We start from the raw sequence: 15,153 nt of genomic DNA, 5'->3' as shown, positions 1-15,153 counted from the left end.
AAATTTATGTACATAAATCTTTATGTATAATGTGTTAAATATTAATGATAAATGAAAAAAATTATAAAATTTATAAAAACCATTAAGTACTTAATATGTTTAAAACACTGTGCTAAATGCTGGCAATGCAAACAGAAAATCATGATAGTCCCTGTTATTTTCACATTTCAATCAGGATTGGCTTTAAGTTACATAGAAAGACCATTTAGTCCTTAGGGTTCTTCAACAAGTCATATGGTAATGTCTCTTCCTTAGTGTTATTTCAACTGAGAAAAATATAGGAGGATGAACCATTTCATGGTGCCAAGAAATTTGGTGGCAAGAATTCTCTTTTCTAGGTCTTCAGCGGCTGTGATTATGAAGAAGTGGAGGATGCGGTCGCTGAAGAGGTATATACCAGGTCTCATTTGTCTAAAGTCCTCTAGAATTTAAAACTCTTTGCAACTTGGACCCTTCCTAATATTTTAGTCCCCTTATAATTAACTATCTTCCATGTATTCTAGGATCCAATTACATTAGTGTGGTTAACTGTTCCTCACACATGATATTTAATTTCTTATTTCCATGATATTGCAATGATTGTCCTGCATATCCGGAATACTCTTTCTTCTGCTGTTTTTCTTCTTAGTATCTTTGACTTCTCAAGATATAACTTGAATCTTATTTTACGTAGGAAATTTTTCCTATTCTCCAGTGTTCCTGTTCTATGAAACTACCTTCCATTGACTCTATACATCTTGTATGTACTTAGTTATTTACATATTATCTATATCAGTAGAATGGTAGCTCCTTAAGGATAAAGACTATTTTTGCCTTTGTATCTCAGCACTTACAGGGACTGACATAGTAGGTACTTAATAAATATTTGTTAATTGATGGATTGGTTAATTGGTAGTAGAAGAATGTATAGTGTGTCTTTTGTCTTCAAAGATAATTCCACTGGATACTTGTTGCCTCAGTTGGGTTGGAAGCAAAGACCATGGTTAGGGTCAGATCCAGATGCTGGTATTTTGGGGGCTCTCAAAAAGAGCAAGTTATCTATATGATTATATCTTTCAGACTCTCCTAGAATCTCATCTAATGCATGGAAGAAATCTTGAAATAAAAAGGTCTTTAAAACAAGGTTCTTCCTCCACTTTATTGAAAGAGAAGGTAGGATACTACTTGTTCATTAAGTAACTTAAGGATAAGGTTTGATACATAAAATCATTTCCTAAAATATGCCTCCTTTCTTGTGTTTACACCAAGATAATATCAATACACTGGTAGAGAATTTTCCTGAAACTTTTATAAAGAAAAGAAAGTAGGCATATGGATTAGTTATTGAAGTCCTCTCCATATTTTTCCAGCTTAAAGTCCTCTCCATATTTTTCCAGTTTAAAGCCCTCTCAATTTTTGCCCATATTTTTTTCTATTTGTTTGGGTTTTTCTTCTTTAGGGTATTTTTTAAAATTTGAAATGGTATCTTCAAAAATCTGTTGCCTCCAAGAACATATTTTTGCATGTGCTTTGTCTGATCCAATTTTAATAACTGATATGTCTTTGCACTTAGCAAAGAGATCTGGTATTTTCTGGCTCAATAGAGCATGAGACTCTCTTAGTTTCCCTGTTGCATTAATAATTTTGTATCAGTTAAAATTTGTATTGGTTAAAAAAGTGGAAATGGCAATATTTGGAAGTAGAGAATAGAGTTCAAGTCACTACAAGAAGTAGCATAGTTCTCTTCCCTAACTCCAATCATTAAATAAATGGCATTCCATTGCTCTGGAACAGTAAATAGGAAAATCACAGAATTTCAGAACTAGAGTAACTCTTAAGAACTCAGAAGCTCTTTAATCTAAATTGATTTTCTTAAAAATTATTTCCATTTTTATATATAAATACACCAGGGACAAAGGTGATTGAAGAGTCTAAATATAAGGGCTCCATTATTATCATTGATGAAAACTGATCCCTAGAAATGCTGACTGATCTTCTAGTTCATATCTCTTAGTTCTTTTCCCTTCAGTTTTATCTCTAACTGCTCTGTTAGTTATCTCTAACTGCTCTGGTTCAGTTAAGTCCATTGTGCCTAGCTTACTGAATCCTTCTCTTGCTTTGTGAGATGAATCTGTTATAATCTTCAAAGGTTCAAAGAATGTTAGAGTTAAAGGATAGTCCTCTATTTTGAAAATGTTCCTTTCAATAGCCCTGAGAAGCATTTGTCTAAGTCTTTGCTTAAAGATCTAAAAAAGAGGGAAACCCCATTACCTCCCAAAGCTACCTAAGTTGCTTTTAAATGGGTCTAATTGTTGAAAAGGTTTTTTTTTTTTTTCTATATTGAGCTTAAATCCGACTCTTTGCAATACCTATCTATTGCTCTTCTTTGTGTTTCATAGACTCAAAAAGAACAAATCTAATTCCTCTTTCATGATAGTCCTTCAAATACTTGAACACAGCCAAGCCAAGCATTCACAACTAGTCTTGTATTGTGGCATGAACTTTGTATTATGGCATTCTGATTGTCCTTCTGTGGGCGGATATCAATAGCCTTTATAAAATGTTATTATGTAGAAGTGAGCACATACTCAAGATGCAGTCTGAATATTGACTTTCAGCAGGATTATCATCTTCCTAATAGATATACTAAGCATCTTTTACTACAGCTTAGATTCACCTGGGCTTGTTGACTATCAACTGATACTGAGCTGGCAAGCTTCTAAAATCTCCAGATTTCTTTCACATAAACTATTTTATAGCCATGCTGCTCTTCTGGGTCAAATTACATTTTTGTCTAAAAGAGCTAATATGACTTTGAATTACTCTAAGAGCTTTATAGATTCTAGGTAATATTGCTGAGGCAGGCTACCCTAGTCATATTACATATAAGACATGATATTAAGTTCTGTAAATTGTATTTTAGAAAGGAAAATGATCATAAAGAAAGCTTCTAGAGAAGGGCAATCTGAAGGGTAACAATGGCTAGTTGAAGAAAATAAATATATTTAGAATGGAGAATACATACATATCACCTGTCTCCTAATATTTGAAAGGATATTATAGAGAAGAGATATTAGACTTACTCGGTTTTCCCTCAAAAGAATAAAACCCAGAGTTAGAGCTTGTAAAAATGCAAATGTAATCTTTACATAAGGGGGAAATATTTTTCTCACAATAAGAATTATCCAAAAATGTTGTAGGCATTTGGAAGTAGTGACTCATTTCTTCAAACAATGGATAGTGATCACTTGTATACTATATAGTGAGGAGTCTGAATAAATGGATTAAACACATAAATATATACTATAATATATTTATTTTAGATTATATTGTATTATATAACTGTGGGTATCATATCTATTATATGTATAATATTGATGAGGTCCAGGTATCCAGGTGGGCATTAGCAGATAAAGCCTAAAGCACTGACAGGATTATGAATTCCTGCGGTAAGGGGGAAGAGCATCATCTCAGCCTGAAGTGGGTCCTTTGTTCTTAAGAAACCCCTTTTTTCAAGTGGATTTTTGATTATATACCCATTCCAGGTAGGGGTCTCTGGAAATTTCACTTTTATTGTATCCAATTAGAAAGCCAAGTTATGATGTCAAACCCCCAAAATTATGTTTCCCTTATAAAGGATCTGCTCATAATATATATCCTTGCTAAGCTTCTCTAGCCTACCTGTTAATGATTATATCTAACTCTTTTTAGGGTCATCCTGACATAATCCTGCCTTATGGTCTTTGTTATAGCTAACTTCTTTTGGGGGTAAGTCTGCATGCTAAGTATCACTAACACCTATTCACACCCTAAATTCCTTTTAGGGTTAATCCAGTAAGGGTTAACCCTAAAAGGGTTTGACACACTTTGCCACACACTTGCCACACTGATTGAATCTTCATCCTGGCAAATTGGGAGTTCCATTGTGTTAGGATTACTAAGTGAGAACTGAGGTTGTCTGGATAGTGACAAGGTGAGAATTCAGGTTGGACAATTACAAGGTGAGAACTCAGGTTGACTTGATAGAAGGAGCAAGCCCATTGACTGAAGTGGTTCTTCCCAGAAGCCCTTGCATTATCCCATGTCCATTCTCTGGGAGGATAAAAGACACAATATTGGGCCTGGAGAGCAGATCGGCCTGGAGAAGGATAAGAGCTGGAGGAGATTCAGAGCCAGGATTCAAGAAAAAGACTCTGAATTGCATCAGGCTTGACGGGGCTCTCTGCAGGAAGGGAAGTCCACTTCTCTGGACAAGAGTTAACAGCAACTGCCTGGAGACAACGGTTCACTACAGGAAGAAGAATCTGTCTGAGAGATTTGAGTAGACACAGCAGATCTCTTCCCAGAGAGCGATCCAGCAGCTTCTGGAGACGACAGCTCGCTACACCATTGGAAAACTTGTCTTTCCCTTTGTTAATTACTAAAAGTCCTTATGGATTTATGCAGGTCTTAACAGCATAATAAAATATATATTCTTTGATTTGAAGGATGTCTAAACTCACAAATTCTTTTGAGATGACACATGACACCATAACTTGTTATACCAGCCCATAACTCCAATATACTTTTGGGGTATCACCCATTTTGGGGTATTACCCATTTTGGGTAATCTCATCATTTTGGGCCTTGGTATGGGGAAAGTCTGACTCTAGCAAGTAATTTCAACAATACCATATCACTATAATATTATATATTAGATAAATAATATGGTATGGCATTAATTATGTTGTATCACATATAAATAGATATTGAAGTTCTCTCTTTGAGATTTTATAATTTTTATTCTTTTATTTATTAATAAAAATTTTCCAATATTTCTACCACTTTGTAAATACATTTATAGACTAAATCAGTTTTGACTTTCTGACATGTTTATGTATTTGGTAAATTAAATAGTGGGATTTGTTTAGTTCAAGTATTTTGGGTGGGTTTTATTTTATTTTACTTTACAGTCTCTGTAATAGTAATTATAATCAATCAGTGATTTGTTGGAAATAATAATATTTGGAGGTGGTAAGAATTCATATTTTCTGAAGAACATGAGCATTGTTTTTTCCTGACTCTCAAAGTTCTCCTTTGTCTATTGCTCTCCATAGGTCTAAAGCAGTAGATACTAGTATCATAAAATCTTTAGATTAGAAATAACATCAAAGACGATTTAATCCAATCAGAATTTGAATGAGAACACTCCAATTATCTAATCTTTAGTTGACACACTTTGATAAAGGCACTCCCTCTTTACCAAGGCAGTTCATTTCAATCTTAAAGAGTCCTAAAGGTTGAGAAGATTTTTCCTTACATGGAAAAATTATGTCACTACAACTTCTACCCATTGATCACATATGAGGATTTTTGGGGGTGTTGGGGAGTCGAGTGAATGAACCTGTGATTTCATCAATACAGGGTACTCTAAATGTAGAAACTTTTACTAATGATAATTAGTAACTCCTCTGTTATATATTATTTTCCAAATATTGTAAATGCTTGAGAGACTGAGAAGTTAAGGATCCAAGGTTGTAAATACAGAATATGTACTCTATTGTGTAACAATTTCTTTTATGAGTTGTATAAAATACTAAATTGTCCAACATTTTCTAGATATAGTCTATGTCAATACTTTGTTGTATTTCTTTCTCATTTTCTTATTTTGACACTAAGCAAAATGATTTTTTAGAAAGTTAAGGAGAGAATAGCTCTATAAAAATATTGAATTTGTGTTACAGTCCACCCATAGTATTATGTTGAAAGCCTAATTCAGTATAACTCAAACTTTTTCTAGTCTTATCATGTATTGTCACCATTCCTGAAATATGTTCTGGCCAAAGGAACCTCATTTAGAATTCTCATACATAAAATTCCACTTTCCATTTCTGAGCCTTTGTATAAGTAATATCCCATGCTGTGAACACATTTCATTGCATCAAGACCTCTCAGAATTCCTAATTTATTTCAAAGTCCATATAAAACATACTCTTTCTCATTCTTCCAACAATGGTGGACCAATCCCCTTTGGAATCCCCTCCCTTTAAGGCCCATAGCACTCACATAGCAGATAACTCAATAAATCTCTGACCTTCAATACACTCTTAGAAATTCCAATTCCTTTCATCCTCCCTGTAGCTGAACACTAATATGCTTTGTCTTCCTCAATTAAATATTTAGTGTATAATGAAATAGGGGCTGACCCTTAGGAACCTTCAACCATGAATAATACACTACTGCCTGGTACCAATCCTCATGAAAGCTTAGGGTTCCTGATTAGGGGAAATATATGGTAGTGTGAGACATAGGGATTTTAACCTCAATTCAAAACCTGTACAGGAATCCTTTAAATATTTCCTGATCATTTACTGTGTAATGATAAGAAATCTTTTTATTGACAGCTGAGCTTAATTTCAATTTGTTACACTAGCACAAAAAATAGAAGTTTTCTTTCTCTTCCTTTTGAAAGAGTAATAATAAATGATTTAAGCCTCTGAATAGAGAGAGGGTAGTAGGTGATGTTATTGGATACCTTATCTCATCACTTAATCAAACTGGTTGTGAATTGCATGAGCCTCTTTTCTTTGGTCTCTTTTTGGATTTCTTTGTATATCTTAGGTGAATTAGTATTAGAGATAGAAGAGACTAGCTTGCAACTAGCTCACTTCTAAAGTTTTGAAGAACAATAAGAGGTCCACAAACTAGAATCCATGGAAAAGTGGACTGGTATTCAAAGCAGATAATCCAGCTCTGAAAAATAACATGTTTGACTCAACCCAATAGGATTTGGGTCGATAGCCCAAGCAGTATTCTTCAAGCAAGGGAGAAACTGGTCAATTGAGTATTCAGCACTCTGAAATGGACTTGTCAGAAGGGATGTTTGTGACAAATACATTAAATCTGGGCCTCCTTTCTTCAGTAACTAAATTGGTAGACAAGCATGCACTTCTGATTTCCAAGCTTTGAGTCTTCCTCTATCTTATCAACAAATTTTGTGATTGTTCATGCTTAACTTTTTATGGCCTTATTTGATGTTTTTTTCTTGGCAGAGCTATTGGACTAGTTTGGCATTTTCTTTTCCAGTTCATTTTATAAATAAGGAAACAAGCAGAGTTAAGTGACTTGTCCATGATCACAGAGCTAATAAATGTCAGAGGCCAGAATTGAACTCATAAAGATGAGTCTTTCAGATGACAGAATTGGCATTCTGTGCACTGTGGCCCCCTACCCGTAGCTTAAAGAATGCTTAGTCTGTACATTGGGAAAAGACTGCTAATAATGGCTTCTTATCTCCTATCAAAGAGTACAGTTTTCATGCTTCCGATTTTAACACCTGCTCCAGGGCACTTATGCACATATTGTTGCCCATTAAAAGAAATCATTTACTGCACAAGTATGCACAGTAGTACACCTAAATTATCTACAAGACAATTGACTTGCTGATGTCTTCTTGCAGAGCTTGGGGGAAAAGAAAGACTTACTATGTATGAGTCAATTGGGTTTTTCTGATCTAGATTAAGAATCATGCAATGTAAAAATGAACTGCTTGAGCAAAAGAGACAAAGACAATATGAGCATTAAACTGAAATTCCATTTGCATTCTAGTTTTAAATATGATCAGGTACAGTTTATTCTATTCTCCTAGCTTTCTAAATGTCCCTAAAAGTGTGATTTAGATAAACATGAATTTTTTTAAATTTAAATGGATTTCTAAATATAACAAAATTCAATACATGTTTTAAAAATCCCAAAGAAAAATAAAAACTGACTTTCAATTTCACTACCATAAAAAAAGAAATTTAAAGAAACTCAAATGGCTATAGATTTTATTTTACATACTTAAACTGATCATTTGGACCTAAATCCCCAAAGAACTTAAGAGCTTTGAAGGCACTGATAAACATGATGAGTGAAAATGGAAGTGAAGACAATATCCTCTTCTTATCTCTGAGGCCAGACCACCTCTTAACTCAAAAAATCTAGATCCCCATCTGAGGATTGGCTAAAAGCCAGAAGGTATAGACTTTGTCTTTAAGTGAAGAAGTACCATTTCTCTCTGATAAGTAAGCAAAACTTGTATCTAAACAAAGATTTAGAAAACTGTTTTTTTCTTATCTCTCAACTTATTTTTCTCCTTTATAGTTTATCTCTGTCTCTGTCCCTAATCCAGTTGAATCCATGCAATAAATGACAAACATATGAATTTAAGCATCAGGGTTATGATTACTTTAGCAGACCACAAAGCTGCTCCCCTCTTCATATCAATTCCCTCCAAGACGCACTGATAAAAAGCAATGACTTTTTTTATCCTTACATGAGAATCTAGTTAATCAACAAACATTTTTTAAAGAGTTTGCTAGCTTCAGGCATCATGCTAACTAGTGGGATTATAAATACAGACTGAAAAATAGCCAGTCCTTGCCCTCAAGAAATATCCATTCTTCTGGGAGGAAAAAAGAAGTTTTTAAATGGAAGATGATAAGGGTGTGTAAGGAGGGGGGAAAGGAGGGAAAGGGAAGAGGGGAGGGTAAACTTGGAAGCCAAGGTAAAGAGAGTGAGGAATGCAGTTAAGAGCTAAAAAAAGATAGGTTTATTGCCTTTTTTGGGAATTCCAGCAAGATCTAACCACTTTTTTTTTTTTTTTTTTTTTAATAATTTTTAGTTTTAGAAGCTGTAGGATTAAAGGCTATTTCCAATGTGCAAATTCTAGGGCTAGGATGAGTTTCCAGCATGAAAAGATTTCTTGAGCACGGTGGATAAAGTCTGAAGTGTACCCCAGAGTAAGGTGCTGGTTCATAGAATGATGGCTCTAGAGCAAGCAAACACCAAAGAATCAAGCTACTCAACCTTCCTTATTATTACAAATGAGGAACCTGAGATCCATAGAAATTTGTCCAAAGATACACAGGTATTCAGTGTTAGGCTTAGGATCTGAATACAGATCCTGAGTTCAGCAATGAATATGTTATTTTTCAGTTCATTATATGTGTCTTGAAGAATTAAATTTAGAAAGAAAACAAAACAAAACTTGTGCTTGGGTTGAAACATCCTCCAACTTAATACTGCCCATGCCCAAGCATGCTAAAATTGAGATTTCTTGAGGAAAGCCTCTCTTAAACCTTCCAGGAGCTACCATGTCATTTATGAGAATTTCAGATCTATCTAAAAGAAAACAATTAACTTGATTACTTCTTATTATACTATAATAGCAATGATCCCTACCTCAAAGAGCTAATTTCTAGTAGGATTTGAAGAATTATGCATTGAAAGAAATAAATATAAAAAAGAAATTGCTCCAGAAGTTTATGAAGGTCCTTTTTCTCCTTAAATATGTCCATCATACAACTAGTCTCAATTTTTAATAGGATTTAGTGGATTAGAATTCCTACCACCTAAAGTTTATAAATTACACTTAGGTTAAAGGGTTATTTATAAACCCCCAAATCTCCTCCTGAATGAAGAACTTTATTAAGACTGAGAAAAAGTCTTGGAACTTAATAATCAGAATGTCAGTAGGCATCTTTGAAAAGAAAATTCCAGTAGACTGGTTAGTCAGTGAATAAACATTTATTAAGCATCTGCTGTATGTGAAACACACTAATGAATGCTAGACAAACAAAGAAAGGGGGAAAGGGAGATTTTGCCACTCAATAAGGGTGAATCAGAATCTTGAAGAGAGAAGCCAAATAAGAAAAAGCAAGTAAATCATGGTAAAGTAGAATAGACAAGAAACTAAGGGGAAAAATAATGAACCAAGTTTCTCTGGAAAGAGGATAAGGGAAGAAAAGGAGAGAGTATGTGTTTTAAATTGGTGTGTCAGTTCAGAGAACAATATATATTTAAATGTTTTTTGTTTGATTTGGTTTTACTTTTTAAAAAGTCAAAGTTATCTATTTTGAGTGAGGGAAAAGGGTTACAGTTGAAATTAAGAAGAGAATTTAAAAAAAAAAGAAGAGAATGAAAAGTTTGGAAGAAATAAGAAATGATTTGCTGAGTTATACTGAGAGACCAATTCAAGTTAGCTAGCATGAAATTTGTAATCAAACCAATAAGCATGAATACATTACTTTTGTAATAATCAGTAGCCTAGGGATTGAAAATCGAAAAGAAAGATCATAGGTGTTTCCTAAATTTGGTGATGAAGCAAATGTTTAAAATTTTAATGTTTCCTTTTGGATTAATGTTTGTCTATATTGGAATCTTTGCCCCTACATTTATAGATGTCTAAAGATATTTAAGACATGATAATACTGATACCTTGAAAAGTAATGTGAAGGATTATTATGATAATTTGGATGAAAGAGTCACAGTGACTTTAATAATAATAATTAGACTAATTCATGGATAATTTATGACACATAAAAAAGAAGGCTCTGCTTTAAGTATAACTGTCAAATAAGCAGCAGTTATCTGTATGCTGCATTATTCTGAAGTCTCTAATCTCCAAGGGAATCTTTTTTGATCACACTTTCCTTCTTCTTGTCAAACATCCATAATAGTTGATATAATTACTTTGTACCATTCTTAGTGGTATGTTATGACTATCCTGCCTTAGTTTCATTATTTGTGGTTTTATCTCCACTACTAGATTATAAATTTATAAGATTAGATGAACAAATAAATGAAACAATGCTATGATAAGCATATTTGTACATCCTATAAAATGCCTACCTACAAACAGGGATGTTACAATATCATATTTACTTCATGCTTACCGGTCCATGGCAGGTCAAGATGCCATCTTCCATCTTCTCACATTGAGAGTCACATTCCACACAGATGGAACCATTCTCAAACTCTCGAAATTCACTGAAAAAAACATCAGGCACATGAGGATAAATGAGCAAGAAGGCCATTGACATGAAATACATAACAACATCTGCTAAAAACTCCTCTTTCAAAGATAAATAATAGAGTTGTTTCTATATATGCTACACATTTTGGAACTTTTTTCTTTTTCTTTTTTTTTTTTTTTCTGAACATGGAGGAATAACTTCTCCACTAGGGGAAAATACAATTGTTAGCCAGATGGTTTTCCATATTCTCCACTGGAGTGAATACTCAGTTCCACATTGGGGAAAGCTACTTTGTCATGTAATATGATTCAATTCAGCCTACAGTATAAAAGTGAAGATTTCATTGACATGGAAAAGCCATTTTTATCATTTTACCTAAAATTAATGATTGTGGATATCAACGAATTTAAAAATCATTAAAAAATTACTTGAGGCTAAAGCTTAATATATTTTAACACCTGAGGATAGCTATTGAATTATTATACTTTTTGTTGTTGCTAAGTTACATGAATGCTGCTGATCCTTAAAAGCTCAATATTCTTCAATTTATTTTTGATGACTCTCAGTTTTAAAATAGATGTCATTGGAAGAAAATCTTAATGTGATAGATTTGGGGGTTTTTAGATTTCTGATCTAGTATCATTAATATTAATACTTTTATTACTAGTATTATTGAGAGGCAGCATTGTGTAGTGAATAGTGCAAAGGACCTAGAGTCAGGAAGATGAGTTTTCAAATCTTGCTTCAGATATTTACTGTGTAATCCTAAGCAAGTCACTTAATTTTTATCTGTTTCAGTTTCCTCATCTAATAAAATGAAGATAATAAAAGTACCTTTTCCCTAGAAATAAGAGTAAGAATAAAATGAGATGATAACTACAAAGTGGTTCATAAACCTTAAAGTGTTATATAAATCTATTATCATCATAATCAACATCCTCTTCTTTTTCATTAAGAGTTGGCCTCTGAATCAAGAAAAAATGGGTTCAAGATTTGCCTTAGATATATTATGGTTGTTTAACATGGACAAATTAATTTATCTCTCAAATGTCCAAGTAATGTCTTTTGAGGGGAAGTAATTAAGGTACCTTCCTAGGGGGAATGCCTCATTGTGATGATTTTTTTTTTTGAAAGGACTGTTTTAATTTAGTTATGTTTTCCCATATAGATTCATTTGAATTAAATAATTTTCACATAAAATGTAAAAGATTTTTTAGGAGAAAATCTTTCAATTTTTTAATTATGACATCTAAAAATTAATGTTCCATCTTCTCTTAAATTGTGGATATTTGCCTTTATCATAATCATGTGACTTCCATCTATCAACTTCTATTGTTTATGATACATGTGCAAAAGTAGCTAAGAATTAACGATATTGAGTGATGGGATGATAGAGACTGTAGAATTAAATGAGTACATGTGATGCTGACAAGAAATATAACTCTGTAACATAACTTCTATTTTAATGGACTACAATCTACATTTACCCTATTGGACACTCAATGGTTGAAAGCCAGAGAACCAGCATTCAATTCTCATATTATAAAATTTCCTTTATTTTACATATTTTTGACTCTCACCAGTCAGGACTTCAGGAGAGAGTGGTTTTCTATTTTAAAGATCCTATAGCCTCTAAGTGACAACTCATGGCAGAGACTGAGGGAAGAGACCCTCAACCTATGAATTTGTAAAAGTAGTTAAAAGGATAATTCACAATCTACTTCTAATAACAATGATGTTCAAATTTTAAAAAGCCATTCCGGTAACTATGTAATACTTGCATCTGCCGTACAGCTGCAAAAATGATATTCCTAAAACTCAGGTCCAATCCTGCTGAGGAAGCTTCAGAGTTCCCTATTGCTTCTATGATAAAATATGAACTCAGTTGTTTGGAATTTAAAACTTTTAACAATCTGGATCCAGCTTCTCTCAGGGATTATTAACATTATTCACATTAATACTTTTCCTCACACACATTTCATTCTAGCCATTCTTAACTGTTTTGTGTCATGAACTCTGTAGGTAGTCTGGAGAAGGCTATGAATCCATTCTTAAAATGACATTTGGTATCTCCCTTTACAATTAAAGGGTATGATAAATTTCATTTAGAAATTAGTGGGTGTGGGGGGGAAGAAGAACTTGGGTGATACAGTAGATAAATAAAAAGATAGTCTTGATTTCAGGAAAACTGAATTCAAATTTAGCCTTAGGTATTTTCTAATTGTGAATAGCTGTGTCTCATTTTTCCTACATATATAAAAGACTAAATGTCACTTTTCTGCCAGTGTTTTGAGAATGAAAAGAAGTAATATAATTTTTGCATAGAGTTTTGTAAACCTTAAATTGTCAAATATTGTTATTGATGTTGTTGTTACTATTATAAATATATAAGATTTCCCATCCAAAATCATTGACCTCCTAAAATGTATCTACAGAGCCCTTTGAGGTCTCTATATACTCTATGATAAGACTTCCATTTCAACTTACTTGCTGCTCTCTTCCTTAATTTCCATTTTACATCTTTGTTCCTTTGCATATATTATTCTCTATGCTTATAATACTTTCCATCCTTACAAATACCTTAGTATTTGTACTAACTTCATCTTCTTCAAACTTTATCTCAAATACTTTTTTTTTTTTAAAACTCTTCTCCTGATTCCTCCACTTATTAGTTTACCTCTACTCATTTTTTTTTAAATGTTGTATTTATATGCATGTATCTGTCAATATTTTGTAATCCCTATCCCCAGGAGGATTCTTTTTTATTGGATATAAGGAATTTTTCAAAAGAATATTTTCAGATTCTTTGGAAATTCCTTTGCATAACATAATTAATTTCCTGATAATATCCAAAATCAAGATTTCAGTCATATAAAATATAGTCTATCAATATAATTCTGTTTTTAAAACCTGTACTCCAATTAAAGATCCTTTTTTTATCCAAAAATAGGTAAATGCTAACCTTTTTTCTGACCTTATCTTAAATCTCCAAATATTTTTTGAATATTCCTTCCAATGATATAGATCATAATCCCTTAAGGACTACTCATTTTGTATGACTCATTTCTATATTTCTGTGTAAATTAGGCAGAGAGTCCCAGAGTTCTTTATTTCTATTGATATTGCAATGATGGCAATAGGCAATACATATTTTATTTCTTGCTCTTACCATATATTCAGGTCATTTTATTTATCAGGAATATGTTTCATAGGCTCATAAATTTAAGAGTTAAAACAGAATTAAATAATCATTCACTTTTTCCTCCATTTTGCAGATGAAAAAACAGGCCCACAGAAGGTAGATGACTTGCTAAGAGTAATACAAATTATATTCCTGAAGCAAAATTTGAATTCAAGATTTCCTTATTCTAAGCCCTATCCATTTTTTCATGATAACCCTTTACTTTGTTTCTTCTGAAAAATTATTTCATTATGTAACTTATTAGGTAAAACACTCTTTATAATAATTATATGAAGCATAAAAGAAGACAATTAAAAGGGAAAGTATATATCATGTGTTGTAATATTTTGTCTCAATTATAACTGATGTTTTTGGGGAAAATATTAAGAGTGTTGTTTTCATACTTAAACATTTCTTTATCATCTTTTCCTCATTTCATAGAGGACATTTTGCCTTCTTTCCAAGAGACTTGTATAACTAGGTTTGAACTCTTCAGTTATTATCTGCTCAACGACAGGTACTCTCTGACACTAGTATAAACCAAAGAAATCCAGCAAAAGATAATTTTGGGAGGTTTATAGGAAGATAGGGGACACAGGGCATTGAAGTGAGACAGAGCAAATCTAATGTTTGAAAAACCTTGCAGTTAAGCATATGAGAACATCTGATTTGGGATCAACAACAAAAACAAAAGACACATCATTCCTAATGAGGGACAACCATAATGCATGAAATGACATAATATGATAGACTAATTTTATGAGGATATGAAATTCTGCACAACAAGATACAGGGTTGATATTATTGTTTTCAACAAGATAGCTGTAGTTCCAGAGGGAAAACAAAATAAAATGTTCTTATAGCTGATTTCTACAGTCCTAGTGGGGGAACATTTCTAAGAAAGACTTCACTGTAACCTTTCACCAAACATTGTCATATTTACATGGCAGATCATCAATCAAGAAATTGAAACAGTAGTCATCCTAAACATAAAACCAAATATAGACCTTGTAGATTGATATAAAAGTGAGTCACTTCACCTCTTAATGCAGCTAGGAGGTACAGTACATTGAGGGTAGGAATTAAACAAAAAAACTTAATTAAAATCCTGTCTCTGAAATTTACTAGCTGTGTGACTCTGGCAAGTCATTTAACTCTGTCTGATTCAGTTTCAACATTTACCTCTGAGGATTGTTATAATCTCAAATTATATAA

At 32.8% G+C, this 15,153-nt stretch overlaps 1 protein-coding gene across 6 annotated transcripts in view; it reads right to left on the bottom strand.

Annotated features, from left to right (window-relative positions):
- ERBB4 (erb-b2 receptor tyrosine kinase 4) overlaps positions 1-15,153 on the bottom strand; it is a 1,327,834-nt gene that overhangs the window by 328,281 nt on the left and 984,400 nt on the right. For all 6 annotated transcript variants that reach the window (XM_074298794.1, XM_074298799.1, XM_074298793.1 and 3 more), the window contains exon 14: positions 10,677-10,770. In XM_074298794.1, the coding sequence (XP_074154895.1) occupies positions 10,677-10,770 (94 nt within the window). The remainder of the gene's footprint in view (positions 1-10,676; positions 10,771-15,153) is intronic.

This window comes from Sminthopsis crassicaudata, chromosome 3, assembly GCF_048593235.1.
Source record: "Sminthopsis crassicaudata isolate SCR6 chromosome 3, ASM4859323v1, whole genome shotgun sequence".
NCBI classification, from domain to species: domain Eukaryota; kingdom Metazoa; phylum Chordata; class Mammalia; order Dasyuromorphia; family Dasyuridae; genus Sminthopsis; species Sminthopsis crassicaudata.
The sequence above is the reverse complement of the archived record's forward strand: the minus strand, read 5'-3'. Positions and strand labels throughout refer to the sequence as shown.